This window comes from Podarcis vaucheri (assembly GCF_965113315.1).
Source record: "Podarcis vaucheri genome assembly, chromosome: W".
NCBI lineage: Eukaryota > Metazoa > Chordata > Lepidosauria > Squamata > Lacertidae > Podarcis > Podarcis vaucheri.
In genome coordinates this window covers 19,064,925-19,089,118 of record NC_138757.1, presented here as the reverse complement: position 1 = coordinate 19,089,118, position 24,194 = coordinate 19,064,925, and the positions used below count along the sequence as shown (strand labels likewise).

At 45.1% G+C, this 24,194-nt stretch overlaps 1 protein-coding gene and 1 long non-coding RNA gene across 2 annotated transcripts in view; one reads left to right on the top strand and one right to left on the bottom strand.

Moving 5' to 3' along the window:
- LOC309523338 overlaps positions 1–24,194 on the top strand; it is an 892,159-nt gene that overhangs the window by 36,468 nt on the left and 831,497 nt on the right. The window lies entirely within an intron of this gene.
- Positions 1,905–22,843, bottom strand: LOC309523312 (four and a half LIM domains protein 1-like). Its single transcript, XM_082207113.1, has 6 exons — positions 22,796–22,843; positions 11,861–12,042; positions 10,435–10,609; positions 7,240–7,409; positions 2,754–2,940; positions 1,905–2,257 (listed from the first exon to the last, which is right to left on the bottom strand). The coding sequence occupies exons 1-6, from the start codon at positions 22,815–22,817 to the stop codon at positions 2,103–2,105; spliced, it is 891 nt and encodes a 296-aa protein (XP_082063239.1). The 5' UTR covers positions 22,818–22,843; the 3' UTR covers positions 1,905–2,102.

Below are 24,194 nucleotides of genomic sequence, written 5' to 3'. Positions count from 1 at the left end.
CTCCTGGTGAGGCTCTCTCCTCTCTTCCTATCTCTTGTGCTTCCGCTTTAAGTTCCTTGTATTTCCTAAGGAATTTCCCGGTTTCTTCAGAATTTATCAGCTTATGTTTTTTACCTCTATATGTAAATGATATCCCTTCCGGGAATTCCCACCTAAACTCAACCCTATTTTTCCTCAATGTTTGCACCAAAGGTTTATAAGCATCTCTCTTTTTAAGCAGTCTTATTGGGACGTCTTTAAAAATAATTATATAGTTTCCATCTATATTCAGTCTTTTTTCTCTATTCCTTTGGAGGATCCTGTCCCTCATTACTTTATTTTCGAATGTAATCAGACAATCGCCTGGAAATTTCTTTGCTTTTGTTGCATTAACACGCATTCTAAATGCGTTTAGTATACTATTGGCCATTTCTTCTGCAGGCAGACCCATCCATTCTGCTAACTCCTTCGTCAACTTTTCTTTGATATTCTCGTTCTGTATCTCTGGGACTGCTCTCAGCCTCAGGTTTACCTCCCTCTGCCTCAGTTCGTTCATTGCTATAATGTCTTTTATCTCTTCCTGTGTCTTATATATTTCCATCACATCTGATTTGATCTTTTCTTTATCTCTTCTGACCTCTCTTATCTCTACCTTTGTCCTTTTCAAACCTTCTTCTGTGAGCTGCGCTCTCCTAGATATTTCTTTTATTTGGCCCTTAATTTCATTCACAGTTTCCTCCATTTTTTTATCTAATTTCCCAATTCTGTTGTCCACCGATTCTAACTTATATTCGACATTTACTTGACTTTGTTTGATCTCTGCAAACATCTTCAGAATATCTGTCTTGAAGTCTGTCTCCTGTTTAGAGCCTCTCCTCTCTCCTGGTGTACCCCCATTTGTTCCCTTCTTTCCTGTATGAGACATCTTGTATTTTATGTAGTCCCTTTCCCCGCCGTCCCTTTCCGCCCACGCTTGTCCTTCTTGATCCCTCCCGCGATTTCCTTACACTCACTTCCTTTCCTTATTATAATTTATCTCTCACCCCGTGTTTGCTTTTTCTAAGACCGGATCAGTAGCCTTTAGATCTGTAAACAATAGGTTATAAACAGTAAACTATAAACTCTTATATAACACTCCAAAACAGTAAAGTTGAATCCTAGCAAATTCTCACAGTTCCGGTCGTGGTCTTATTTATCAGTCAATGTCTGTTTATAATACCAAAAATAGATCCTTTGGGTGTATGATGTTCCCAGTTTTATACCCGGGGGCAATCTCCCCCCCCCCCCATTTTCTTAATTTTGAGTCCCCCAAGATAAAGGTAAAGGACCCCGACAGTTAAGTCCAGTCCAAAATAGGGGTGTCTTACACATGGGGACATGTTATACACGGAAAAAGCCTGTAATTAGCTGTATGTGCTCAGTTATCTGCAAGTACTGTACTTTTCCGTGTAGAAGACGAGGTTTTATATAAGACTCAAGGCTTCAAAGACCCCTCGGTGACCACGGCTGGTGGGCGATTTGCGGCAACGCCCCCTAAAAAAAGCTCAACAACAAAATTTTTAGTCCCCCCAAAATAGGGGAAGGGAAGTGTGGTCTATTTGGATGTGCAAAGCTTCAGCCTAAATGTCAGCTGACATCCGGGAAGCATGGCAAAAAAGCAAGAGGATGCCAGCGAGGTTGAATCTTTCTGTTAAAAAAAAATGATTTAAATCAAGTCTTCCTGACTAGTGATTGAAATCCAGTCTTCCTGAATCGTGATTGAAATCAAATCCACCCGGGTTATCAGTAAGTACATTTGGATGTGCGAAGCTTGAGCGTAAACTTTGGCGGGCATCCACAGAGCATGGCGAGAAAGCAAGAGGATGCCAGCGAGGTCGAACCTTTCCGTAAATAAAAAAGTGATTTTAAGCAAGGTTAGCAGCAGGTAGGATGCTAAGGCAGAGCTTTTATTGAACATCACGAATTGGATGGGGAGGGGGGAGATGCCAGGCACCTCTTAAGGATGGGGATGGGGAAGCTTAAAATGCGGGCAGGAGAGTGGGCAGGTTGTCTCCAAGCACACAGATCGAACCCCTCTGTGGAAGAGGTGAGGCCACGCCCCCCTTTGCCCCTGGCTCCTCCCCTTACAGCTTCTTGGCGCAGGTGGGGCAGTAGACTTGCTCGCTGTGGAAGACGAAGGGCTTGTTGGCCAGCGGGATGGAGCACTTCTTGCAGTTGAAGCAGTAGTCGTGCCAGGAGTGGCCTTCATGGCTGACCACGTTGGTGCCTTTCCCGAAACCTTCCGGTTCAGAGGAGGAGCAGGGAGGGAAGGGTTAAAAAGGAAGGAGAAGGAAGCACACAGGTCACTTCATTCAGGAATAGGCAAACTTGGCCCCCCAGCTGTTTTGGGACTACAACTCCCATCACCCCTAGCTAACAGGACCAGTGGTCAGGGGTGGTGGGCGTTGTGGTCCCAAAACAGCTGGAGGGCCGAGTTGGACCACCACTGCAGTAGTCCAAGCAGGAGATCACCAGAGCAGGTGCCACTATGGGCAGGTGGGGTCTCATCCTGCATCCCAGATGGAGCTGCCCTGGACACAGAACGGACCTGCACCCCCATGAGTCCAAAATAGGCTGAGGAGCTGGTCCTTCAGAGGCACAGTTGCCCCGTTCATGGCCAGGGGGCCCACCCACAACCAGACTTCTGCCTTGCCAGGATCCGACCTCAACCTGTTAACCGCCACCCGTCCTCCAACCGCCTCCAGGCACTCACCCCCGACCCATCACTAACCCACCTGTGATTGAGTTCTTGCAACCGCTGCATTTCTTGGCCACAAAGGACTTGTAGCAATCGACACAGTAGAATTGATCCTCCACAGCTGTGAAGCGTTGCCCTCCCAGTTTCTTGGAGCAGGTGGCGCACACAAAGCACTCAGAGTGGTATGGCTGCTCCTGGTAGGCGACCCCTCCGCAGGTGATGACCTGGGGAAGGAAGTCAGAGGTCAAGCGCTGCTTGGACTCCTGGGGAACCATTCATCCCAGCTGCCCCGAAACCCTGTGTCACCTGTGGAAGCTTTCTCTCTTCTGTTTAAAGCAGGGTGTATAAAAATCAATGATTTAAAAATAAATAAATAATTCAGATTTTTTTTGGGGGGGGGATAAATTTGAATTTATTTGACAACCATTTGTATTTAATTTTTTCATTCAATTTAAATTTTATTTACAGTGGTTTGCATACGTCTTGGTTTGCATATGTTTTGGATTACAAACACGTCCAACCCGGAAGGGCGTGCCCCGGTTCACAACCTTTTTTGGATGACAACCTCTTTTTTGGATTACGAACAAAATTTTTGGGGAGGCCCCATTGACGAAAGGGCGCCTTGGGTGACAACCTGTTTTGGTTTACGAATGGACCTCCAGAATGGATTATGGTTGTAAACCAAGGTACCACTGTACAACAGGGGTCGAAAAACATTTTTGGCAGTGGGCCGGTCCACTGTTCCTCAGACCTTGTGGGGGGCCAGACTATATTTTTTGGGGGGAAATGAACGAATTCCTATTCCCCACAAATAACCCAGAGATGCATTTCAAATCAAAGCACACATTCTACTCATGTAAAAACACACTGATTCCCAGACCGCCCACGGGCCAGATTTAGAAGGTAATGGGGCCGGATCCGGGCCCCAGTCCTTAGTTTGCCTACCCATGATTTACAACATAAATCCACCACAACTCAAATCAACAAATCCACCACCATTAGACATGAACATAACATAAAAGAAACGACAAAATAAAAGACTTCATTTATGCTGTGCATGGCCTCCTTATTTCCTTCTTATAAACTGTTTCCTTTATGAATTATTATTACAATTTTTTTCAAATTATGACTTTAAAAACCCCACCAAGTCTTTATTTTGATTTAAATGGGATTTATTTATTTTTTTAATTCAAATCGGGATTTTAAAAATAAAATCTTTGGGAGGAAAAATCTTTCTAAATATACTTTTCTGTTTAAGTTACATTATAGTCCAAAAGCTATTCATCAGGATTTGTTTTTAAGTGCTAAAACTCAGTCTAAGGTTTGTTGTTGTTGTTTAACCGCATCAGTTAACAAACATGGATCCATATACTATCATGTTATTGTTTTAGTGAAATAAATTGTTTACATTGTTATGAAGGAAATGATTCTTTTTCTCCTTCCAATCAAGTACAGCAGAAAAATTGTCCAAATAGAAACAGTTAACTTATTAAACCTCATAATCATTTCATCATTATCTGTCAATGTATTTCTAATAGTAGAACCAAATCAGTCATTTTTTTAATAATAATTTTATTAAGTTTTCCATTTAACAATCCAATCATATCACATTAATTATTCCAAATTATACCAATACATATTACATAATCCAAATATTTTGCCAAATTTTAATTTTTTTGTTGGGGGTTCCTATGTTTCGAGCTCAGTAAGGATCCAATCATCTCATATTTCTGCTGCTTTTGATATTCACAAATCCCATCTTCCAGTCTTCTTGTTGTTATCATTTTTCTTCTTAATAGCCTCTGAGTTGTTTTCGCAGGCGAGTTAAACCAAACATTGTTATATTTCTGTGTGAACTTTGTAAGGCTCTCCTTAAATCACCACACGCTGATCCAACAGTCCTGTTCGAGTGGCAGGCGCCATTTTAGTCTGTTCCGATGTAATAAAGTCTTAAGAGTCTGCTCATTAATTTTCCCAGACCAGTTGCACCATAAATCAGTCTTTCCAGGGGAGGGTTTCTCGACTCAAAGACACAATCCAAACATGATAACAAAGCAATGGCTCACCTCCCCCTCTGACTATCAATCTCACAACTTAGTCTGTCTCATAATGGCAGATCCCGATTAAGTGTGTCATCAGAGAGCCTTTCATTTTCTTTCCATATCTTCTAAAAAGCAAAGCCTTTAGTTAATATTTTTGTTTCCACACAGTCTATTCCACACAGTTGTTTTCCAATCTCACTTGCTATCAGTCATGTGACGGTTCTTCTAGGGGAGGGGTTGTTAGGCAGTATCGTAAATAAAAGAAGAAGCTCCCCCCCCCTTTCCGTTCCGTTTCCACATACCGACATAGCTGTAATTCTTAGAGGTAATCTTCTGTTCAGTTCATTCCCGTCGCTTTTAACTTCTCAGTGGCTAGCTTAATTAGCAGTTAAAATATCCTTTCCTTCGCTCGAAACATGTGCATTTACTTTTTATATCCAATCGTTAATCTTAAGTAATGCAACTAGCGTCACTCTCAGAAGTAGTGTCAGGGAGATCCGGAGCTCACTCAAGGGCTTTCCGTCCAGTGCCCCCACCCCCTCCTTCTTTCGAACTCGGGGGTGATTTATGGGCAGCCGCGGATGAGGCTGCATCTTCCCATCCCCTGGGAAAATTCGGGAGGCTGATGTACTCCCATAATCAGCCCCTAAATTACCCCGTGTGAGCCAGAGAGATGGTATTGTCGGCCATCTTCCAAGGCGCCCCTAGCAGCCCCCCCCAAATCAGTCATTTTTTATTTAACTGTAAAAACTACTCTGAAAATTTATTATTCCAAAAAGGAAACCTTCCTTCGCTTGTAAATATTAAGAGGATGCCAGCAAGGTCAAACCTTTATGTAAAAAAAGGATTTAAATAAAGTCTGACTGACTAGTGATTTAAATCACTAGTCAGTCATGATTTAAATCACGATTTTTTTTTAGGATTTAAGTTGCTGAGCTTTTTTTAGGATTTTACCCCAGGACATATACTGCCATGCGGGCCAGATTAAATTGACCGGCTGGTCAGATTAGGCCCCCAAAACATGCCTGCCCTATCCCTTTCCCCTATCCCATGGGTAGGCAAACTAAGGCCCCATTGCCTTTTAAATCCTGCTGGCGGACGGTCCAGGAATCAGCATGTTTTGACATGAGTAGAATGTGTGCTTTTATTTAAAACGCATCTCTGGGTTATTTGTGGGGCCTGCTGAAAATGTTTGCTGACCCCTGCCGTATCCCTATCCCCTATCCCTAACTCCTATCTCTAGCCCCTTGAAATATACTCAGAGTCGCAAAGTGATTTCATGCTCTTTATTCAGCTCATAGTGGTGAGGAGGAATGAATGAAAGTCCCCTCACAGTATCTGCTTATATACAATATTTACACAATGGGCTGCACATGATTGGCTAATTCCGGAATTCTACTGTAAGCCAATCAGGTTGTGGATTCACTTCTATCTGGAGCAGGATTGGGTGGTTCCTGCCAACCAATCATACTGCTGCATTGTTCTAGGACCAATCAGACTGCTGCATTCTGAATCCTATTGTTCTAGGACTAATCAGACTGCTGCAATTTGGATCCTATTGTTCTAGGACCAATCAGACTGCTTCAGTTTGGATCCTATTCAACTCAGTACATAACACCCCTATTCCTAACCCCTAACCCCTATCCCTATCCATATCCCTATCCCTATCCCTATCCCCTATTCATTCCTATCCCTATCCCTATCTATAACCCCTATCCCCATCCCCTATCCCAGGGGTGGCCAGCTCCCAAGAGACTGCGATCTACTCACAGAGTTAAAAACTGGCAGTGATCACGATCTACCTGTTGGACATGCCTGCCCTATCCCTTGTTAGGATATTTCTGTTCCACCTTAAAAACCGGACAGGCTGTTGTGAGTCACAGCCTGCGTATTTGCTGCTCACAGGAAGTCTCTGTTTTGTATATAGCTTTTGTTCTCTCTCTGTGCCTCGACAAGCAGGCAGGCAGTCATGTTTTTTCCTTTGTTCTGACCACCGATGAATAAAGCTGTAAATATGCTGCTCTCCTGAGTGCATCTTTCGTTGTGCGAACTCTGCGAAAAGGGCGTGCATGAGTCCTGAGATGTGGACAGCTATTTCCGAGGCTCGTGTCGCTAATTGACTGATACTGTATCTACGGGAGATTGATGGATCGTCCTGAGACGACGTGGAGGCATGATGGCCTTTGTCTCCCTGGCAGTATCCCAACATCCCTAACCCCATGAGCGCCACAACCCCATCGCCGCCTTGGACTGGACTGAACCATCCAGGGTTCCCTTGACCCTGACCTTATCTCCACCATATGTCCTCTGTTCAAGAACTGCACCAAGATAGGCCGCGCCGAAAGGAGAGTGGGCACATCTTCCTCCTTCTGAACCAGCGGAGGAAACCCTGATAATGAACACAGCTCCAAGCCCTTTGGAGGAAAGCCAGGATCCGAATGGGATCCAGGTAAGCGGGGGGGGGGTGTTGGCCCGACTTACCTGCTTACACTTTATGCAGGTCTTGGCGAATTTCTGCTCATGGCAGGAGGTGCAATAAATCTCATCATCCTTGGGGAAGAAGCTGGCGGTGCCAATCACCTGCTTGCACTGGCTGCAGGTGAAGCACTCCTTGTGCCAGGCAGTCTTCTTGTATTCCACATTCTGGTCGCCTGCAAAGAGAGGGAGGGAAGGAGGTGGTGCTCGCTGCCAGATTGATGCAATTCATAGCGCTGAGAAAATTGTGATTCAAGAAAGGCAAGCTGACAGCTATAATAATAATAATAATAATAATAATAATAATAATAATAATAATAATAATAATAATTTATTACTTATACCCCGCCCATCTGGCTGGGTTTCCCCAGTCACTCTGGGCAGCTCCCAATTGAATATTTAAAACACAAGACACTAGGGGATAGGCATAGGGGTTATAGATAGGAGTTACAGATAGGAATAGGGGTTAGGGATAGGAGATAGGGATAGGGCAGGGATGTCCAACAGGTCGATTGTGATCTACTGGTAGATCCCCGTGAGGTTTTGGTAGATAGCGGTTGATGTCTGGCTCATTGCTGAAACTGACTCCTGCCATGCCCCTCCGTTGTTGTATGATCTCTGGAAGGGAAGACGGAGTTTTTTCTGTGTTGCTGTTTTGATCGATAGCGATCTTTTTTTGAGTGACTTTAAACCCCCTCCCCTTTTAACGGGGCTTTCCTCCTCCCTCAAAAAAGCTTGACACACACACACATATACAATGACAAGTTCAAAATATATGAAAGACTCTCGTGTTGTGGCGGAGGAAAGTCACAGAAACAGCATGAAAGAGGAAATGGGGATTTTATCAATGTCATAACTGACACTGCAGATTCTGCATAAGAATGAAATGAAATAATGATGAAAATTAATAATAATAAATCTCTTGGACTATATTACACTGAATATAGTGGGGTGGGGTTGGAAAAATGCTTGTGTGCTCCTCCAGGTCATAAATCCCATGTGAATCAGAAAGCCGAGCAACAGTTCGCAACTCTGCTTTCTGCAAGCAGTGATGCCTGAATGTTCATTTGACAATGAAAAGGAAACAAACCATTATTGCAGAATATTCTGCTACCAGAGATTCAGTGGGAACCCTCTGTTTCCACTTTTAAATACCCGCCGAAAACTCTATTCCAACAGGCAATGAAGAATACCTATTTCCACAATAGCTACCTGATTTCTGGTTTTGATTATATGGTTCTTGCCATCTGGCTTTGTTAAGAGCTGCCTCAGCTCTTAACTATCTACCTGTTATGAAATAATAAATACTGTATTTCCCCGTCTATAAGACGGCCCCATGCATAAGATGCCCTCTATTTGGGGGGACTCAGATTGAAGAAAACGAGGGGGGTGAGATGGATCCGTGCATAAGACGCCGTCTCATTTTTGACATTATTTTTTAGGGGGGGGGACCTAGTCCTATAAACGGGGAAATACGATAATTTTTAATAAAGCTAGAACAGGTGTCGGCAAACTCGGTCCTCCAGCTGTTTGGGGACTACAACTCCAATCATCCCTAGCTAACAGGACCAGTGGACAGGGGTGATGGGAGTTGTAGTCCCCAAACATCTGGAGAGTCCAGTTTGCCTATGCCAGAGCTAGAAAAACAAAAGACATCTATACCTAGGTATTCCCAAAATGTAGATCTACTGTTTCACTCGAGGACTTTCGATTTTGTGTGCTCATTTACCAAAGCTGTGGTGCTTGTCATTCGCAATGGTGGCGCTTGTCCGACTCTACGGTGGCACTTGTCATTCTCCATGGTGCCGTGCATGCAAAATTAACTAAATTTTGGGGGCACTGGGCGGGTTTTTGCACCCCAGCGGCGCATGTGCGAAGGGCTAAACTAACTTTTGTCCAGAAAGTTGTGATGGGGGATGAGTGTTCAGACCCCAGGGCCCTCACTTGTGGGGTGCCTCAGGGTTCTGTCCTCTGCTTTTTAACATCTACATGCAGCCGCTGGGAGAGATCATCAGGGGGCTGGGGCTGGGTGTCCATCAATATGCGGATGATACCCAGCTCTACCTCTCTTTTAAATTGGAACCAGTGAAAGCAGTGAAGGTCCTGTGTGAGTGCCTGGAGGCAGTTGGAGGATGGAAGGCGGCTAACGGATTGAGGTTGAATCCTGACAAGACAGTAGTACTGTTGTTGGGGGACAGGGGGTGGGCTGGTGGGGAGGACTCCCTGGTCCTGAATGGGGTAACTGTGCCCCTGAAGGACCAGGTGCGCAGCCTGGGAGTCATTTTGGACTTGCAGCTGTCCATGGAGGCGCAGGTCAATTCTGTGTCCGGGGCAGCTGTCTACCAGCTCCATCTGGTACGCAGGCTGAGACCCTACCTGCCCACAGACTGTCTCGCCAGAGTGGTGCATGCTCTGGTTATCTCCCGCTTGGACTACTGCAATGCACTCTACGTGGGGCTACCTTTGAAGGTGACCCGGAAACTACAACTAATCCAGAATGCAGCATCTACACTGGGGACTGGGAGCGGCTGCCAGGACCACATAACACCGGTCCTGAGAGATCTGCATTGGCTCCCAGGACGTTTCTGAGCACAAATCAAAGTGTTGGAGCTGACCTTTAAAGCCCTAAACGGCCTCAGTCCTGTATACCTGAAGGAGTGTCTCCACCATGAAGGACTTCTGGTGGTTCCCTCATTGCGAGAAGTGAGGTTACAGGCAACCAGGCAGAGGGCTTCTCGGTATTGGCGCCCACCCTGTGGAACACCCTCCCATCAGATGTCAAGGAAAGTAGCAGCTATCCTATTTTTAAAAGACATCTGAAGGCAGCCCTGTTTAGGGAAGTTTTTAATATTTAATGCTGTATTGTTTTTTTACACTTGATTGGGAGCCACCCAGGGTGGCTGGGGGAAATCAGCCAGATGGGCGGGGTAGAAATAAATTATTATTATTATTAGTAGTAGTAGTAGTAGTAGTAGTAGTAGTAGTAGTAGTACGGGGTCGCTGGGTGGGTCTTTGCATCCCAGCAGTGCTCATACTCAAGACAGCCCTGGTTTTGTGCGCAAAGTTAAAAATGAATTCATGTTATGTAAGTATCTTGGTAAGAGAAATGTTCCGTAAGCCTGCTGGCCGTCCCAGGGCAATGCTCCATGATCGAGGGGGGCAAGAAGCAAAGGGGCGCAAGGCAGCCTAGAGGAGTCCTACCTGCCACGATGGGCTTCTGGCAGCCCTTGCAGTGGGGGGCCTGATCCATAGTGCACTTGTTGCACCACACTTTGTTGTGCTCCTTCAGCATGAAGGGCTCTTTGACCAGAGACACAGAGCACTTAAAGCAGTGGAAGCAGTTCTCGTGCCAGTAGCGGTTCTTGAAATGCAGTTCCTGGAGGGAGGGAGGAGGAGAAGGCAGCAGAACTGAGGTTGAATCCTGACAAGACAGAAGTGCGGTTGTGGGGGGGCAGGTGGGGGGGACTCCCTGGTCCTGATCTATCTATCTATCTATCTATCTATCTATCTATCTATCTATCTATCTATATCTTCATCTATCATCTATCATCTATCATCTATCATCTATCATCTATCATCTATCATCTATCATCTATCATCTATCATCTATCATCTATCTAATCAATCAATCAATCAATCAATCAATCAATCATCTCTCTTCTCTCTCTCTCTCTCTCTCTCTCTCTCTCTCTCTCTCTCTCTCTTTCTCTCTCTATATGACAGCCTTAGCTTATTGAGCTTCCGTTCCAATTTCTCTACACATTTCCCCTCCACCCGATGATTTTCACTGTTTCCCATTTAAAGGCAAGAGTGTGTTGGGGGGAGGATTGCATAGAAGTTTTTTTGTAGCTCTCCCCTACCCCAGTAACTTTTTGTACACAATAAGGATCTGGCGATCTACCAGGATCGGCCACAGATCTACCGGTAGATCATCCCTGCCTGTGTGAGAAGCTTGCCTCAAGCCAGCCGCTGTGCATTCAAAAGGGGAATGCACTCTGCTCAGCAAAGGGACTTGCTAGCGCAAGTTAGGAAGAAATATATAAAAAAATATGTGTCTATGTGCCCATCCTGTCTTTTTATAGTAGTGTCCAGAAAATGTATTTATTGCATAGATTGGTTCTTTGTTAGGTTGATGGTGGGGTGAAAGCCATTCCATTGAATGTCCACTGGAAGGTGCACAGGGTCTGCTGACCATGTGTCCAGAATCCAAAGGCTATTCATCAGGAAATAAGGATTTGTTTATAGTTTTTCATGTGTGCTGCTTGGGGACTAGAATGCCCATCATCCCTGACTGCTGGTCCTGTTAGCTTGGGATGATGGGCGTTGTACTCCCAAAACATCTGGAGGGCCGAGTTTGCCTATGCCTGTATTAAACAGCGGGTCCTCTCCCGCCTCCCTAAACAGCCCCACACTACTTTAGGGGGGTGGGGAAGTGTGGGATAGAAATATCCATTAAGCCAGGCATAGGCAACCTTGGCCCTCCAGATGCTTTGGGACTACAACTCCCATGATCCCTAGCTAACAGGACCAGTGGTGGGATGATGGGAATTGTAGTCCCAAAACTTCTGGAGGGCCAAGTTTGCCTATGCTTGCATTAAGCAAACAAGCAAACTATTAAAATAACCACCTTGGAATCGGCCCCGATGGGTTTCTTGCACTCGGCGCAGGTGTTTGCGCAGAACTTCTCGAAGCATTTGATGCAGCAGTGGCGCCCTTCCTTCTGCACATACTTCTTCCCGTGCAGGTTGTCCCGGCAATAGTGGCAATCAAAGCGCTCCGACATGGTGCCCACCGTGTAGCTGGTAGGCCCTGTAATAATAATAATAATAATAATAATAATAATAAGAAGAAGAAGAAGAAGAAGAAGAAGAAGAAGAAGAAGAAGAAGAAGAAGAAGAAGAAGAAGAAGTTGTTATTATTTAGGGCAAAGGAGGCAGGGAGGGAGACAGCGAAGCACATGGTCAGTGCACGGCAAATGGGAAAAGCACCTGCAGCTCGGAACATGGTGTGGGACAAGCATAAGCAACCTTTGGACCTCCAGATGTTTTGGACTACAATTCCCATCATCCCTGACCACTGGTCCTGTTAGCTAGGAATCATGGGAGATGTAGGCCATCTGGAGGGCCAAAGGTTGCCTATGCCTGCCTAAGAATAAAACTCATTCCCACACATGGGTCCACCTTTAGTTGTCCAGATCTTATCATAATGTGTAACAGGAAGCAAAGGTCAGCCAATAATAATAATAATAATAATAATAATAATAATAATAATTATTATTTATTACTTATACCCCACCCATCTGGCTGGGTTTCCCCAACCACTCTGGGCAGCTTCCAACAGAAGGTTAAAAATACATTAAAACATCAGTCAATCAGTCATTCAAAACTTTCCTAAAGAGGGCTGCCTTCAGATGTCTTCTAAACATCAGATAGTTGTTTATCTCTTTGACATCTGACAGGAGGGCGTTCCACAGGGTGGGCGCCACTACGAGGAAGGCCCTCTGCCTGCTTCCCTGTAACCTCGCTTCTCACAGGGAGGGAACCACCAGAAGGCCCTCGGGTGGAGATGCTCCGGGTGGAGATGCTCCTTCAGGTCTACTGGGCTGTTTAGGGCTTTCAAGGTCAGCAGCAACACTTTGAATTGTGCTTGGAAACGTCCTGGGAGGGAGCCAATGTAGGTCTTTCAGGACCGGTGTTATGTGGTCCCGGTCAAATCCTTTATTTTACAGAAAAAACTTCAACCTTGCTGACATCCTCTTCACGTTGACCCACGGAGGAAGGTTTCCTTTTGGGAAGACTACCCCCCCCTTTTTATTACAGGAAGGTAAAAAAAATTAATATGCTATGAATTGGGCCCAGTGGATGTCATCTCGGGGGTCCCAGTCACCAGCCTGGCTGCTGCATTATGTTACAATTTTTATGCAGCCGATGCTGCTGCTGTGATTAATATAAATCGCATGAGATGTCTGAGAAGAGTGTGATAACGGAAGACTGTCTTATCTCTTCCGCCTGAGCATGTTATTGTAACTGTACTTTCACTTTTGCAGTATGCAACAGTTGTTGTTCTGCCAGAGCTTGGAGAACACAGACGTGATTATGGATTGTCTGTATAGAATCTAAATAAAATGTAGTTTAGATCTACGGATGTTTCTTTCTTCTTGCTGTGTGATGCTAGAAGACTTGTGTGCACTTTTCAGATGAAAAGTGTCGCAGAGAGGCACTATGGAGATGAAGGGACATGCCATTCCAGAGACGTGCCTACTGGGAGACGCTCAGAGGTCGGGGGGGGGGGTGCCATTTTCCCCAGAGCATTTTTCCAACACATTTTGGATTAGTTTAAGTTTCCAGGTCACCTTCAAAGGTAGCCCCAAGTAGAGTGCATTGCAGTAGTCCAAGCGGGAGATAACCAGAGCATGCACTGCTCTGGGCAGGTGGGGTCTCATCCTGTGTCCCAGATGGAGCTGCCCTGGACACAGAATGGACCTGTGCCCCCATGGGTCCAAAATGACCCCCAGGCTGTGCAGCTGGTCCTTCAGGGGCAAAGTTGCCCCATTCAGGGCCAGGGAGTCCCTCACACACACACACACACACCCTGTCCCCCCAACAGAATACTTTTGTCTTGTCAGAATTCAAGAAGTTGATGTTAAAGAATCGTCACTTCGACACTGGCAATTTTTGCTTCTTCCAGTACAGTTTGCCTGTGTCTTCCCAAATTTTTCGGAGACCCCGTTGATGGAATCTTTCAAGGAGTTGGAGACAGCGTTGATAAGTGGTCTGTGTTTCACAAGCAGACAGTCAGGTTGGTAGTACCATAGCAAATTTGGGTTTTTCTGCAAATGTCCCGGTCCTCAAACACTCTGCCCTTCAATCGGGAGAAAGCTGCACTCGCAGAGTTCAGGCAGTGCTGGATTTCGGCATCAACATCGGCCCTTGTGGAAAGAGAACTGCCCAGGTAGGAGAAGTGATTGACATTTCCCAACGTTACATGGATCAATAAACACCTAACTGGGTGATTCTCGACAAGGAGACCATCACAGCAGAGAACAGGAAACCAACATTTAAAAAAAACACAGCGAGGAGGACCTCTTGGACACGGAAAAAATATCTTTGAAACCCCACGTTCTGAAAGACGGTGTTTGAGATCTAGCACGGGGCCTGGGAGGTTGTCGGAAGAAGAAGAAGAAGAGTTTGGATTTGATATCCCGCCTTTCACTCCCCTTCAGGAGTCTCAAAGCGGCTAACATTCTCCTTTCCCTTCCTCCCCCACAGCAAACACTCTGTGAGGTGAGTGGGGCTGAGAGACTTCAGAGAAGCGTGACTTGCCCAAGGTCACCCAGCAGCTGCATGTGGAGGAGCGGAGACACGAACCCGGTTTCCCAGATTACGTGAATACCGCTCTTAACCACTACACCACACTGGCATCGGAATCAAGTCAAGCCTTCACTTCTCCCAAACAAGGGCTTGAAATATCCAAACTATGCTGTTCCAGGCCCAGCTCTGTGCGGCCTTGTAAACCAAACAGTTTTGTTTGTCCGTTGACTTTTCCGTCTCTTTCTAAGAAGTCCTGGTTGTTCAGGATCCAAAGAATCCATTGCCTAGGTGCTGTACTTTTCCATGTATAAGACTAGGGGCTTTTTTACTTCAAAAAATGTTTAAAAGGGGGCCCTGTTTTCTTAAATTTGAGTCCCCCAAAATAGGGGGCATCTTATACACGGGAGCGTGTTATACGCGGAAAAATACGGCAATTGGATGTTCTTTGATTTTATGGTCTTTTTAGAATGGGAGGTCACACATAATAGCCAATAGCCTAGCTGCTGTGCTTCTCAATATTCTCTGGTTGGCCTCTATTATTTTCTCCATCCTCAAAAAAACCCAAAAAACTCAACAACTTTCCTCCCTAAAAAAAGGTCTCCCACTTAGACTTGAACCCCCCCAAAACAGGCTTTCCTCCTCCCAAAAAGGGGGTAGATCACTGCCAGCTTTTAACTCTGTGAGTAGATCACAGTCTCTTGGGAGTTGGCCACCCCTGCGATAGGGAACCCACTTAAGGTCTCTAGATGCTGTGCTCTTGGGTACCCCATACAGGAAAAAGGAGCGGTGTGGGTTTTTTATAACATGATGTGAGTCCCAGCAGCTCTTTGCAGAGCGGGACGGCCCGTTTTGCTTCCTAGTCCACTAAGGAACACATTGCTTCCATTCCAGCTATGTTAACCTTGACCTGTCTCCCATTCATCAGGCGAGCCGCCACCTCATCCATCAAGAGACAGGACACAGGAGAAAGACAAACTCCCAGGGTTTCCCCAACAGTTCACATTCTTGGCTAAAATTGCTCTGGGCAATGATCGTCTTTCTTTCTTTCTTAAAATATTTTTTATTGGTTTTCTTTTTCAAAAATATTTTTTATTGGTGTTTTCATGTATACATCCTCTAACAATATTTCTCTAACAATTTTCCATATTCCCCCCCTCCTCCCCTGGACTGCCCTCATACTCCCATTTTGTTTTATTTCCATATTACTCACCCTGCGTGTTGTTTCCCAAAGTTTCCCCAATGCTTTTGGTTATACACAATTGTGTTGGTTTATTCAAACCCTGCCAGTGAGTCCAATTCTTTATGTTGTCTCTTCATATATGTTGTAAATGGTTCTCATTCTCTTTTAAAGTCTTGGTTATCCTTTTCATGTAATTTATCTGTTAATTTTGCCAGTTCTGCATATTCCATATGTTTCCCTTGCCATTGTTCTTTCGTTGGTATTTCTTCTGTCTTCCAAGTTTGTGCTAATATAATTCTTGCCGCTGTTGTTGCAGACATAAATCATTTCCAATTTTCTTTTTTTCCTAAATCTTGATCTAAAATTCCTAGAAGGAATGCTTCTGGTTTCTTAACAAAAGTTTTTTTAAACATTTATTTCAATTCATTATATATAATTTCCCAATAATTTCTAACCCTTTTGCATTCCCACCACATATGATAAAATGTACCATATTTTTCTTTACATTTCCAACAGGTTTTAGATCCCTTTTTATACTTTTTTTGCCACTTTCTCTGGCGTAATATACCATCTATACATCATTTTAATATAATTCTCTTTCAATAAAATACAGTCTGTAAATTTTAAATTCACCTTCCACACCTTTTCTCAGTCTTCAAGTTGTATATTGTGACCTAAATCCTGAGCCCACTTTATTTGTGCTGACTTTACCATTTCATCCAGCATTTCCCCATATAACAGGAGATGATACATTTTTAAAAAGTAATTTCGTATCACTCTCAGTTATCTCTTTTGGTAAGTTTGACACTGTGTAGCTGAGACCTTTCTTACTGTCTTCCTTAAACTGTTGGTTTAATTGTCTATGATGTAACCAACTTTGCAATGTAGTCTTTAGTTCTTCATATTCTTTCAGCTTCAACCCTTTCTCCACCTCTATTAATAATTCTCTGTATGTCGGCCAATTTCCTCTCTTGCTAAGAGGTTTTAATGCTAATGCTTCCACCAGCGAGAGCCACCATGGAGTTTTGGGTTCTAAAAAGGACGTTGATCTTCTTTCAAGCAACATCAGATCCTAGATTCAGGGGTGTTGGAACTCAAAGTTCAATGACAGATCTACAAGGCCAAACTGATCCCCAGAAAGAGCATGCTGCGAGAAAACACCCCAAAGAGAAAACAACAGAACGCTACTGGCGATCACATCCAGCTCCCAAGTTAAAATAGTTCAATGCCTCATCAGAGATTTGCAACCTCTCCTAGACGGCGACAGTTACCTTTCCCAAGCTCTGGGAGGAAGACCTTTCCTCGCCTACTGTCAGCCGCCCAATCTTAAACAACTCCTCACCCACAATCATACAGACTTAACATGGACACGGGTACCAGAGCCTACAATAAACCCAGGTGCCAACTTTGCTGCCCACACATTCCTGGATTGCACCATTGCTGGACCCAACAACACCAAACATCCCATACCTGAAGGAGCATCTCCATCCATTGTTCTACCCGGACACTGAGGTCCAGCGCCAAGGGCCTTCTGGTGGTTCCCTCAGTGCAAGAAGCCAAGTTACAGGGAACCAGGCAGAGGGCTTTCTCGGTAGTGGCGCCCACCCCATGGAACGCCCTCCCACCAGATGTCAAAGAGAAAAACAACTACCAGACTTTTAGAAGACATCTGAAGGCTTTTAATGTTTAGGGAAGCTTTTAATGTTTGATGGACTATTGTATTTTAATCTTTTGTTGGAAGCCGCCCAGAGTGGCTGGGGAAACCCAGCCAGATGGGCGGAGTATAAATAAATCATCATCATCATCATCATCATCATCATCTCAGGCCTATTTCATGGCTCATCTTCAAACAGTGTATATGGCCAGGGGTCAGCAATTTTTTCCCTCAGACCTTGTGGGGGGGCCAGACTAGTGGTGTTTTTTTTCAGGGGAGGGGGGAATGAACGAATTCCTATGCCCCACAAATAACCCAGAGATGCATTTTAAATAAAAGGACACATTCTACTCATGTCAAAGCACGCTGATTCCTGGACCATTCGCAGGCCGGACTGAAAAGGTGATTGGACTGGATCTGGCCCCTGGGCCTTTGTTTGCCTACCCATGGTGTAGCCAGTGGTGTCCAAACTTTTTTCAAAGAGGGCCAGATTTGATGAAGTGAAGGGCTGTGATCAAAGGGCCGACCAAAGTTGTTGAGTTTTTAAAGGATTTTTAGGAAATAAACTTCCACAGGAGCCAAATTAAACTGACTTGTGAGCCAGATTAGGCCCCTGAGACGGACTTGGGCCATGCCTGGTGTATGCCATCAAATGCCAGCAGTGCCCTTTGGCTCTGTATATTGGACCAACAGGCTAAACCCAGCACCAGAGGATAAATGGGCATCAATCCGACATCGGGAATCACAAGACAGAGAAGCCAGGAAGAGAAAGCTTCCGTCTCCCAGGACATTCAATACAGGATCTCCAAGCAGCTATCTTATGACAAAAGAATTTCAGAAATAGACTTGAAGGAGAAGTGGTTGAATTGCAACTTATTACTCAACTGAAAATGATGGAGAGACCTGGTCTGAGTAGAGATATTGGATTCCTGTCTCATTACATGTGCTAATCATCTGCATACTATCCCTTGCTTTTTCCTGTAGGACTAATTGTAGTCATTCACAGTCGCCCACAGGTTGACCAAACCCATTGAGTCCTACTACCCTTCGGGGAAAAACCCTACCCTCCCTCTATATATCAGGGTCTGGTGACTTTTCCTTCCACTAAATATCAGGGTCTGGGGACCTCTGGTTCAGTGTAGCTGAAGAAGTCTGCCTGCGCACGACAGCCAAGTGTTATTATCATTAAATACAAGGATTAAGAAGGTGTCAATCATGGAGGCGCAGGTCTGTAATCCTGGACACGCAGAGGAAGGTTTCAGTTCTGGAACCATAAAATCACCTGTCTCCTACTACCCTTCTGATAAATACCCCACTCCACCCTCCTAGTATATGTAAGGGTCTAGTGACTTCTGCTTCCATGTATCTGAAGAAGGGGGCCTGCACACGAAGCTTAGACTCAGAACAAACTGAGTTGTTCTCTAAGGTGCTACTGGACATTTTTTTTTTATTTATTTCGGCTAATTTTGGTCATCTGCATAATACCCATTGAGTTCTACTACCCTGCGTAGAAAAACCCCGCCCCACCCTCCCACTATATATCACGGTCTGATAATAATAATAAACTTTGATTTGTATCCCGCCCTCCTCGGATGAAACTGGGCTCAGGGCGGCTAACACCAAATATGTAACATTGGTATAAAATCAAACAATAATGAAATTACCTCCTGAAAACAAGTCAGGATCAAATTAAAACCTAGTTAGATGGCTTACCGCAGGATTAGGGTTGGGAACAGTAAACGCTCATCAGGCCCAACTGTTTACGCTGTTCTTATATGGGCCTGGGAGAATGCTGGGAGACCTCTTTTTTCATACTAGTTCTTATACAGACTTTGGTTTCCATGTATCTGAAGAAGGGCACCTGCACACGAAAGCTTAGACCCAGAACAAACTGAGTTGGTCTCTAAGGCACTGCTGGACAATTTTTAATTTATTTCAAACAGCGTTAGATTCAGACAGAGAACAGATCTGGAGCAGGGGCTGCCAGACTGCCATTCCTGTCTGAAGCTCTCACAGCTACAGGGTGAGGCCTGCAAGCTCAGAACAAGAGAAGTAAGCAAGCGGGGGGCTACGCAGAGCACCCCTTTCTAAGGTCCGGGACAGCCAAGTAAAACCAATGTGCTCATGGCTAATTTGTTTCTGCAATGTTCTCTCCCACCCACCCACCCTCCAATCTAAATATAGGCCCATGACCCCATTGTTTCCTTAGTTGCTTGCCCTTTCACTCGATTACCCGGAATTTGGTCTGGCTATATACCAAGTATTTTGCATTGTGGCAACGGTTTGCAGAACACATTCAACAAATGGGAGGGCAGGCAACTGGTAAGCAAATAGCTTGCGGGGGGGGGGGTCAAATGTCTCTGGAAGGACGCAAAACAATTTCTGCAGCCTCCATCCGTCCATCAGCAGGCAAAGTGGGATTGAAGCATGAACTGCAAACGCCAGTCCTACAGCACAGGAGCACAGCTAGGGTGAACGAGCACCAAAGTGCTTATGGAAGACAGAGACAAGGGGCCAAGCTGTGAGCCCACCCAAGCACGTGTTAAAGAAAATTCTGGGTTGAGAGACTACTCAACAGCCCAGCTCGTTGGGGTGCAAGTCCCCCGTGGGTCCATGCAGTCAGTAAAAGAAGGAAATTCCAGCCAAGTAATTTGGAGCAAAACAGCGGTCGTTAGACTTTGATCCTTTATTGTTGTGCAACAGGTTCAAACGGCAGTAAGAACCCCGAGCATTGGGGCGACATGGACTTTTAAAACTTTCCCACAGTTTGCACAACATCATCTATACGTCAATGCTACACCACTAAAATCGTCAGAAAGGGGAGGTTACACAAGATTAGCACAGACAAATAGGTCTTACGTACCCACCACCCAAAAGTACAATAAAACTTCCTTTGCATGTCTGGAGCCTGAGGCAAGTCTGGTGATGAGATTTCGCTTCCCTTGGCAAACAATGAGCCCTGCAATTGTCACCTCTGGGCATTTCCTGGGGTAGGAGGTGTGTATACATGTCTTCACACTTGGAGAGGTGGCAGGGGAAAGAGTCCTTTTTCCAAGGGCAAAATAGCTTTGGAATGGAGGAAACTGGCAAAGGGGTTGATTTTATATGATTTTTTAAAGCTAGGTATCTTCCCTGAGCTGTCAAGTCGAAGGGATACATTCAGGCATAATATTTGTAACATTTAACAACTTTAAAGATGTGCCCCCCCCGCCATTTTCGTAACAGAAGTTAACACCCTTTCTCTCGCCCTCTGCCTCAGTCTACCTGATCTGTAATATGGATCCAGTAACATCACCCTAGGAAGCTGCTTGGTACCAGGTCAGGATATTTGTCCACTGAGCTCCATACGCATAAAGGCAGCAGGTCTTGGGGTTTTTTGATTAAAATGCGACTCCAGGTGTTTTTAAGTGGTGGTTCCAGGGGTCTAGCTTGGGGCTTCCCTGCATGCAAAGTTTCTAAGGCAATTTTTTTCTGTACCACCCTGTGTCCCAAACACATCATTGAACCTTGAGGCCAATCTCCCTTCAGTAGAATTACGGATCTTGCACAGGACATTTAACTTGTGGCTTCGCCTAAACTCAAATCCCCCTGAGCTAATATCCCTAGTGCTGCAAGATTGTCCCAAGAGCGCCTGGACTCAAATGGTCTATCCAAAACTTCACTCTTTGGGTTTTAGTAAAGCAGTCTAATTTGTCTACGCCTAAATGATATAAATGATCACTGCAGATGGTGACAGCAGTCACGAAATTAAGAGACACCTGCTTCTTGGGAGAAAAGCAATGACAAACCTAGACAGCATCTTAAAAAGCAGAGACATCACCTTGCCAACAAAGGTCCGTATAGTTAAAGCCATGGTTTTCCCAGTAGTGGTGTATGGAAGTGAGAGCTGGACCATAAAGAAGGCTGATCGCCGAAGAATTGGTGCTTTTGAATTATGGTGCTGGAGGAGACTCTTGAGAGTCCCATGGACTGCAAGAAGATCAAACGTATCCATTCTGAAGGAAATCAGCCCTGAGTGCTCACTGGAAGGACAGATCCTGAAGCTGAGGCTCCAATACTTTGGCCACCTCATGAGAAGAGAAGACTCCCTGGGAAAAACCCTGATGTTGGGAAAGATGGAGGGCACAAGAAGAAGGGGACGACAGAGGACGAGATGGTGGGACAGTGTTCTCGAAGCTACCAGCATGAGTTTGACCAAACTGCGGGAGGCAGTGGAAGACAGGAGTGCCTGGCGTGCTCTGGTCCATGGGGTCACAAAGAGTCGGACACGACTAAACGACAACAAAATTTAAAAGAATGACGGCTAAGGAGTTTAGTGGAGAGTCTAAGCAGGGACAAGGCTGTCCCGGAAGCTTCTCTCTGTCCTGTCTCCTGCAAAAAGGATCTGGCAGTTGTTTAGAGCCCAGTCCATGAGCTGCATTTGAAGTTAGTGATAGGCCTGCTTAATTGCCCTTTACCAGCTCTTATACTTACTTATCAACGCCACCTCCAACTCCTCGAAAGATTCTGTTAACGGGGTCTCCGGAAAATTTGACACTTCACTTGGGAAGACAGGCGAACTAATGCCAGTATACTGGAAGAAGCAGAACCTCTGCTTACTAGGGCAGTTCATAAAAAAAACTTTTTTTTTTTAAAAAATGCCTGCTCCAAAGGTCTTATCTTACTACACTAGGGATTATATAGCTATCTCTGAAATTTCATGCATATCAGTTAATACAGGCATGGCCCAACTTGGCCCTCCAGCTGTTTTGGGACTACAACTCCCGTCATCCCAAACTCACAGGACCAGTGGTCAGGGATGATGGGCATTGTAATCCCAAAGCAGCTGGAGGGCCACGTTTGGCCATGCCTGAGTTAATATCTTGACCCTGCTCCACTGAAAAGCATTGGGTGTTCAGTAGGGCGGTTCATAAAAACCTCTTTTTTAAAAAAAATGCCTGCTCCAAAGGTCTTATCTTACTACACTAGGGATTATATAGCTATCTCTGAAATTTCATGCATATCAGTTAATATCTTGACCCTGCTCCGCTGAATTGAAATTTCAGCCTCCAGGGCATAGGAAAACGGCCAAGTAAACAGCTCTTTTCGTGGAGGAGGGTCATGATATTAACTGATATGCATGAAATTTCAGATACAGTTATATAATCCCTAGTGTAGCAAGATAAGACCTTTGGAGCAGGCATTTTCAAAAAAGAGGTTTTTTTGAACTGCCCTACTGCCCACTCCTACCTTCCCTGGAAGGAATATCATTGCACAGAGGGTCCCCTTATTTGCTGGAAAGCCCCTCCAGCTCAAATGAAGGATTTCCAGCACAGCGAAATCCTGTTGAAAGAGCAAGCAAGCCAGCCCGAACTCTTGCCCAAAGCACAAAAGGCAATGAAAAGTCATATATATATTTGGGGCGCAGAGGAGGGTTACCTGCGTGCCTGTGATAAGCCATTCTTCAGCGAGGACCAATTCCCAACCAGCCCTACTTTAGGAGCTCAGCTGATAAAGAGCATGTCTCAGTTTGAGAGTTCAGGGAGGCTATTAATATGGGGGCGGGGGCCACCAGGAGATGTCCACACCCCTTTGCCCCAGACTGGTGGCCCTCATACCACAGAAAACATCTTACCATTTTAGGTGATCTCAGGGGAGAAGAATAGGGCACCACCAACAGGATATAAATACCTGCCCAGCTACTTCAGTCTCCGAAAACGTCCAAAACGCTGAGTAGCCCCTGTAGGAATCTGAGCCCTCTCGGTGGGGGTGCATAATTTCGGGAAGTTTTGAACAGCTGTCTTTTTAATTTTTTGTTGGATGCAGCTTGGAGTGGCTGGGGAGAGCCAGCCAGATGGACGGGGCAGAAATGATAAATTATTATTATTATTATTATGGTTCAGGCAACTTCGCTGATGAGCTAATGTGAGTGCCCATAGGCGGTTGTGTTATATTGGGAAATGAAACATTTGTGGTTTGATTTCTTTTGTAGAGCATTTTGAATGCTGTTTAAATACTGTTTTATTCACAGAATGGGACTCTTTCTGAGAGTCCTGCTTCCAACAAATGTAACCTATGTAAACTAACTCAGGGGTCAGCAAACTTTTTCAGCTGGGGACCACTCCACTGTTCCTCAGACCTTGCGGGGGGCCAGACTAGAAAAAAATAAGGAACGAACTCCTATGCCCCACAAATAACCCAGAGATGCATTTTCAATAAAAGGGCACACATAAGTAAAGTGCTTATGGAAGACAGAGACAAGGGGCCAAGCTGTGAGCCCACCCAAGCACGTGTTAAAGAAAATTCTGGGTTGAGAGACTACTCAACAGCCCAGCTCGTTGGGATGCGAGTCCCCCGTGGGTCCATGCAGTCAGTAAAAGAAGGAAATTCCAGCCAAGTAATTTGGAGCAAAACAGCGGTCGTTAGACTTTGATCCTTTATTGTTGTGCAACAGGTTCAAATGGCAGTAAGAACCCCAAGCATTGGGGCGACATGGACTTTTAAAACTTTCCCACAGTTTGCACAACATCATCTATACGTCAATGCTACACCACTAAAATCGTCAGAAAGGGGAGGTTACACAAGATTAGCACAGACAAATAGGTCTTACGTACCCACCACCCAAAAGTACAATAAAACTTCCTTTGCATGTCTGGAGCCTGAGGCAAGTCTGGTGATGAGATTTCGCTTCCCTTGGCAAACAATGAGCCCTGCAATTGTCACCTCTGGGCATTTCCTGGGGTAGGAGGTGTGTATACATGTCTTCACACTTGGAGAGGTGGCAGGGGAAAGAGTCCTTTTTCCAAGGGCAAAATAGCTTTGGAATGGAGGAAACTGG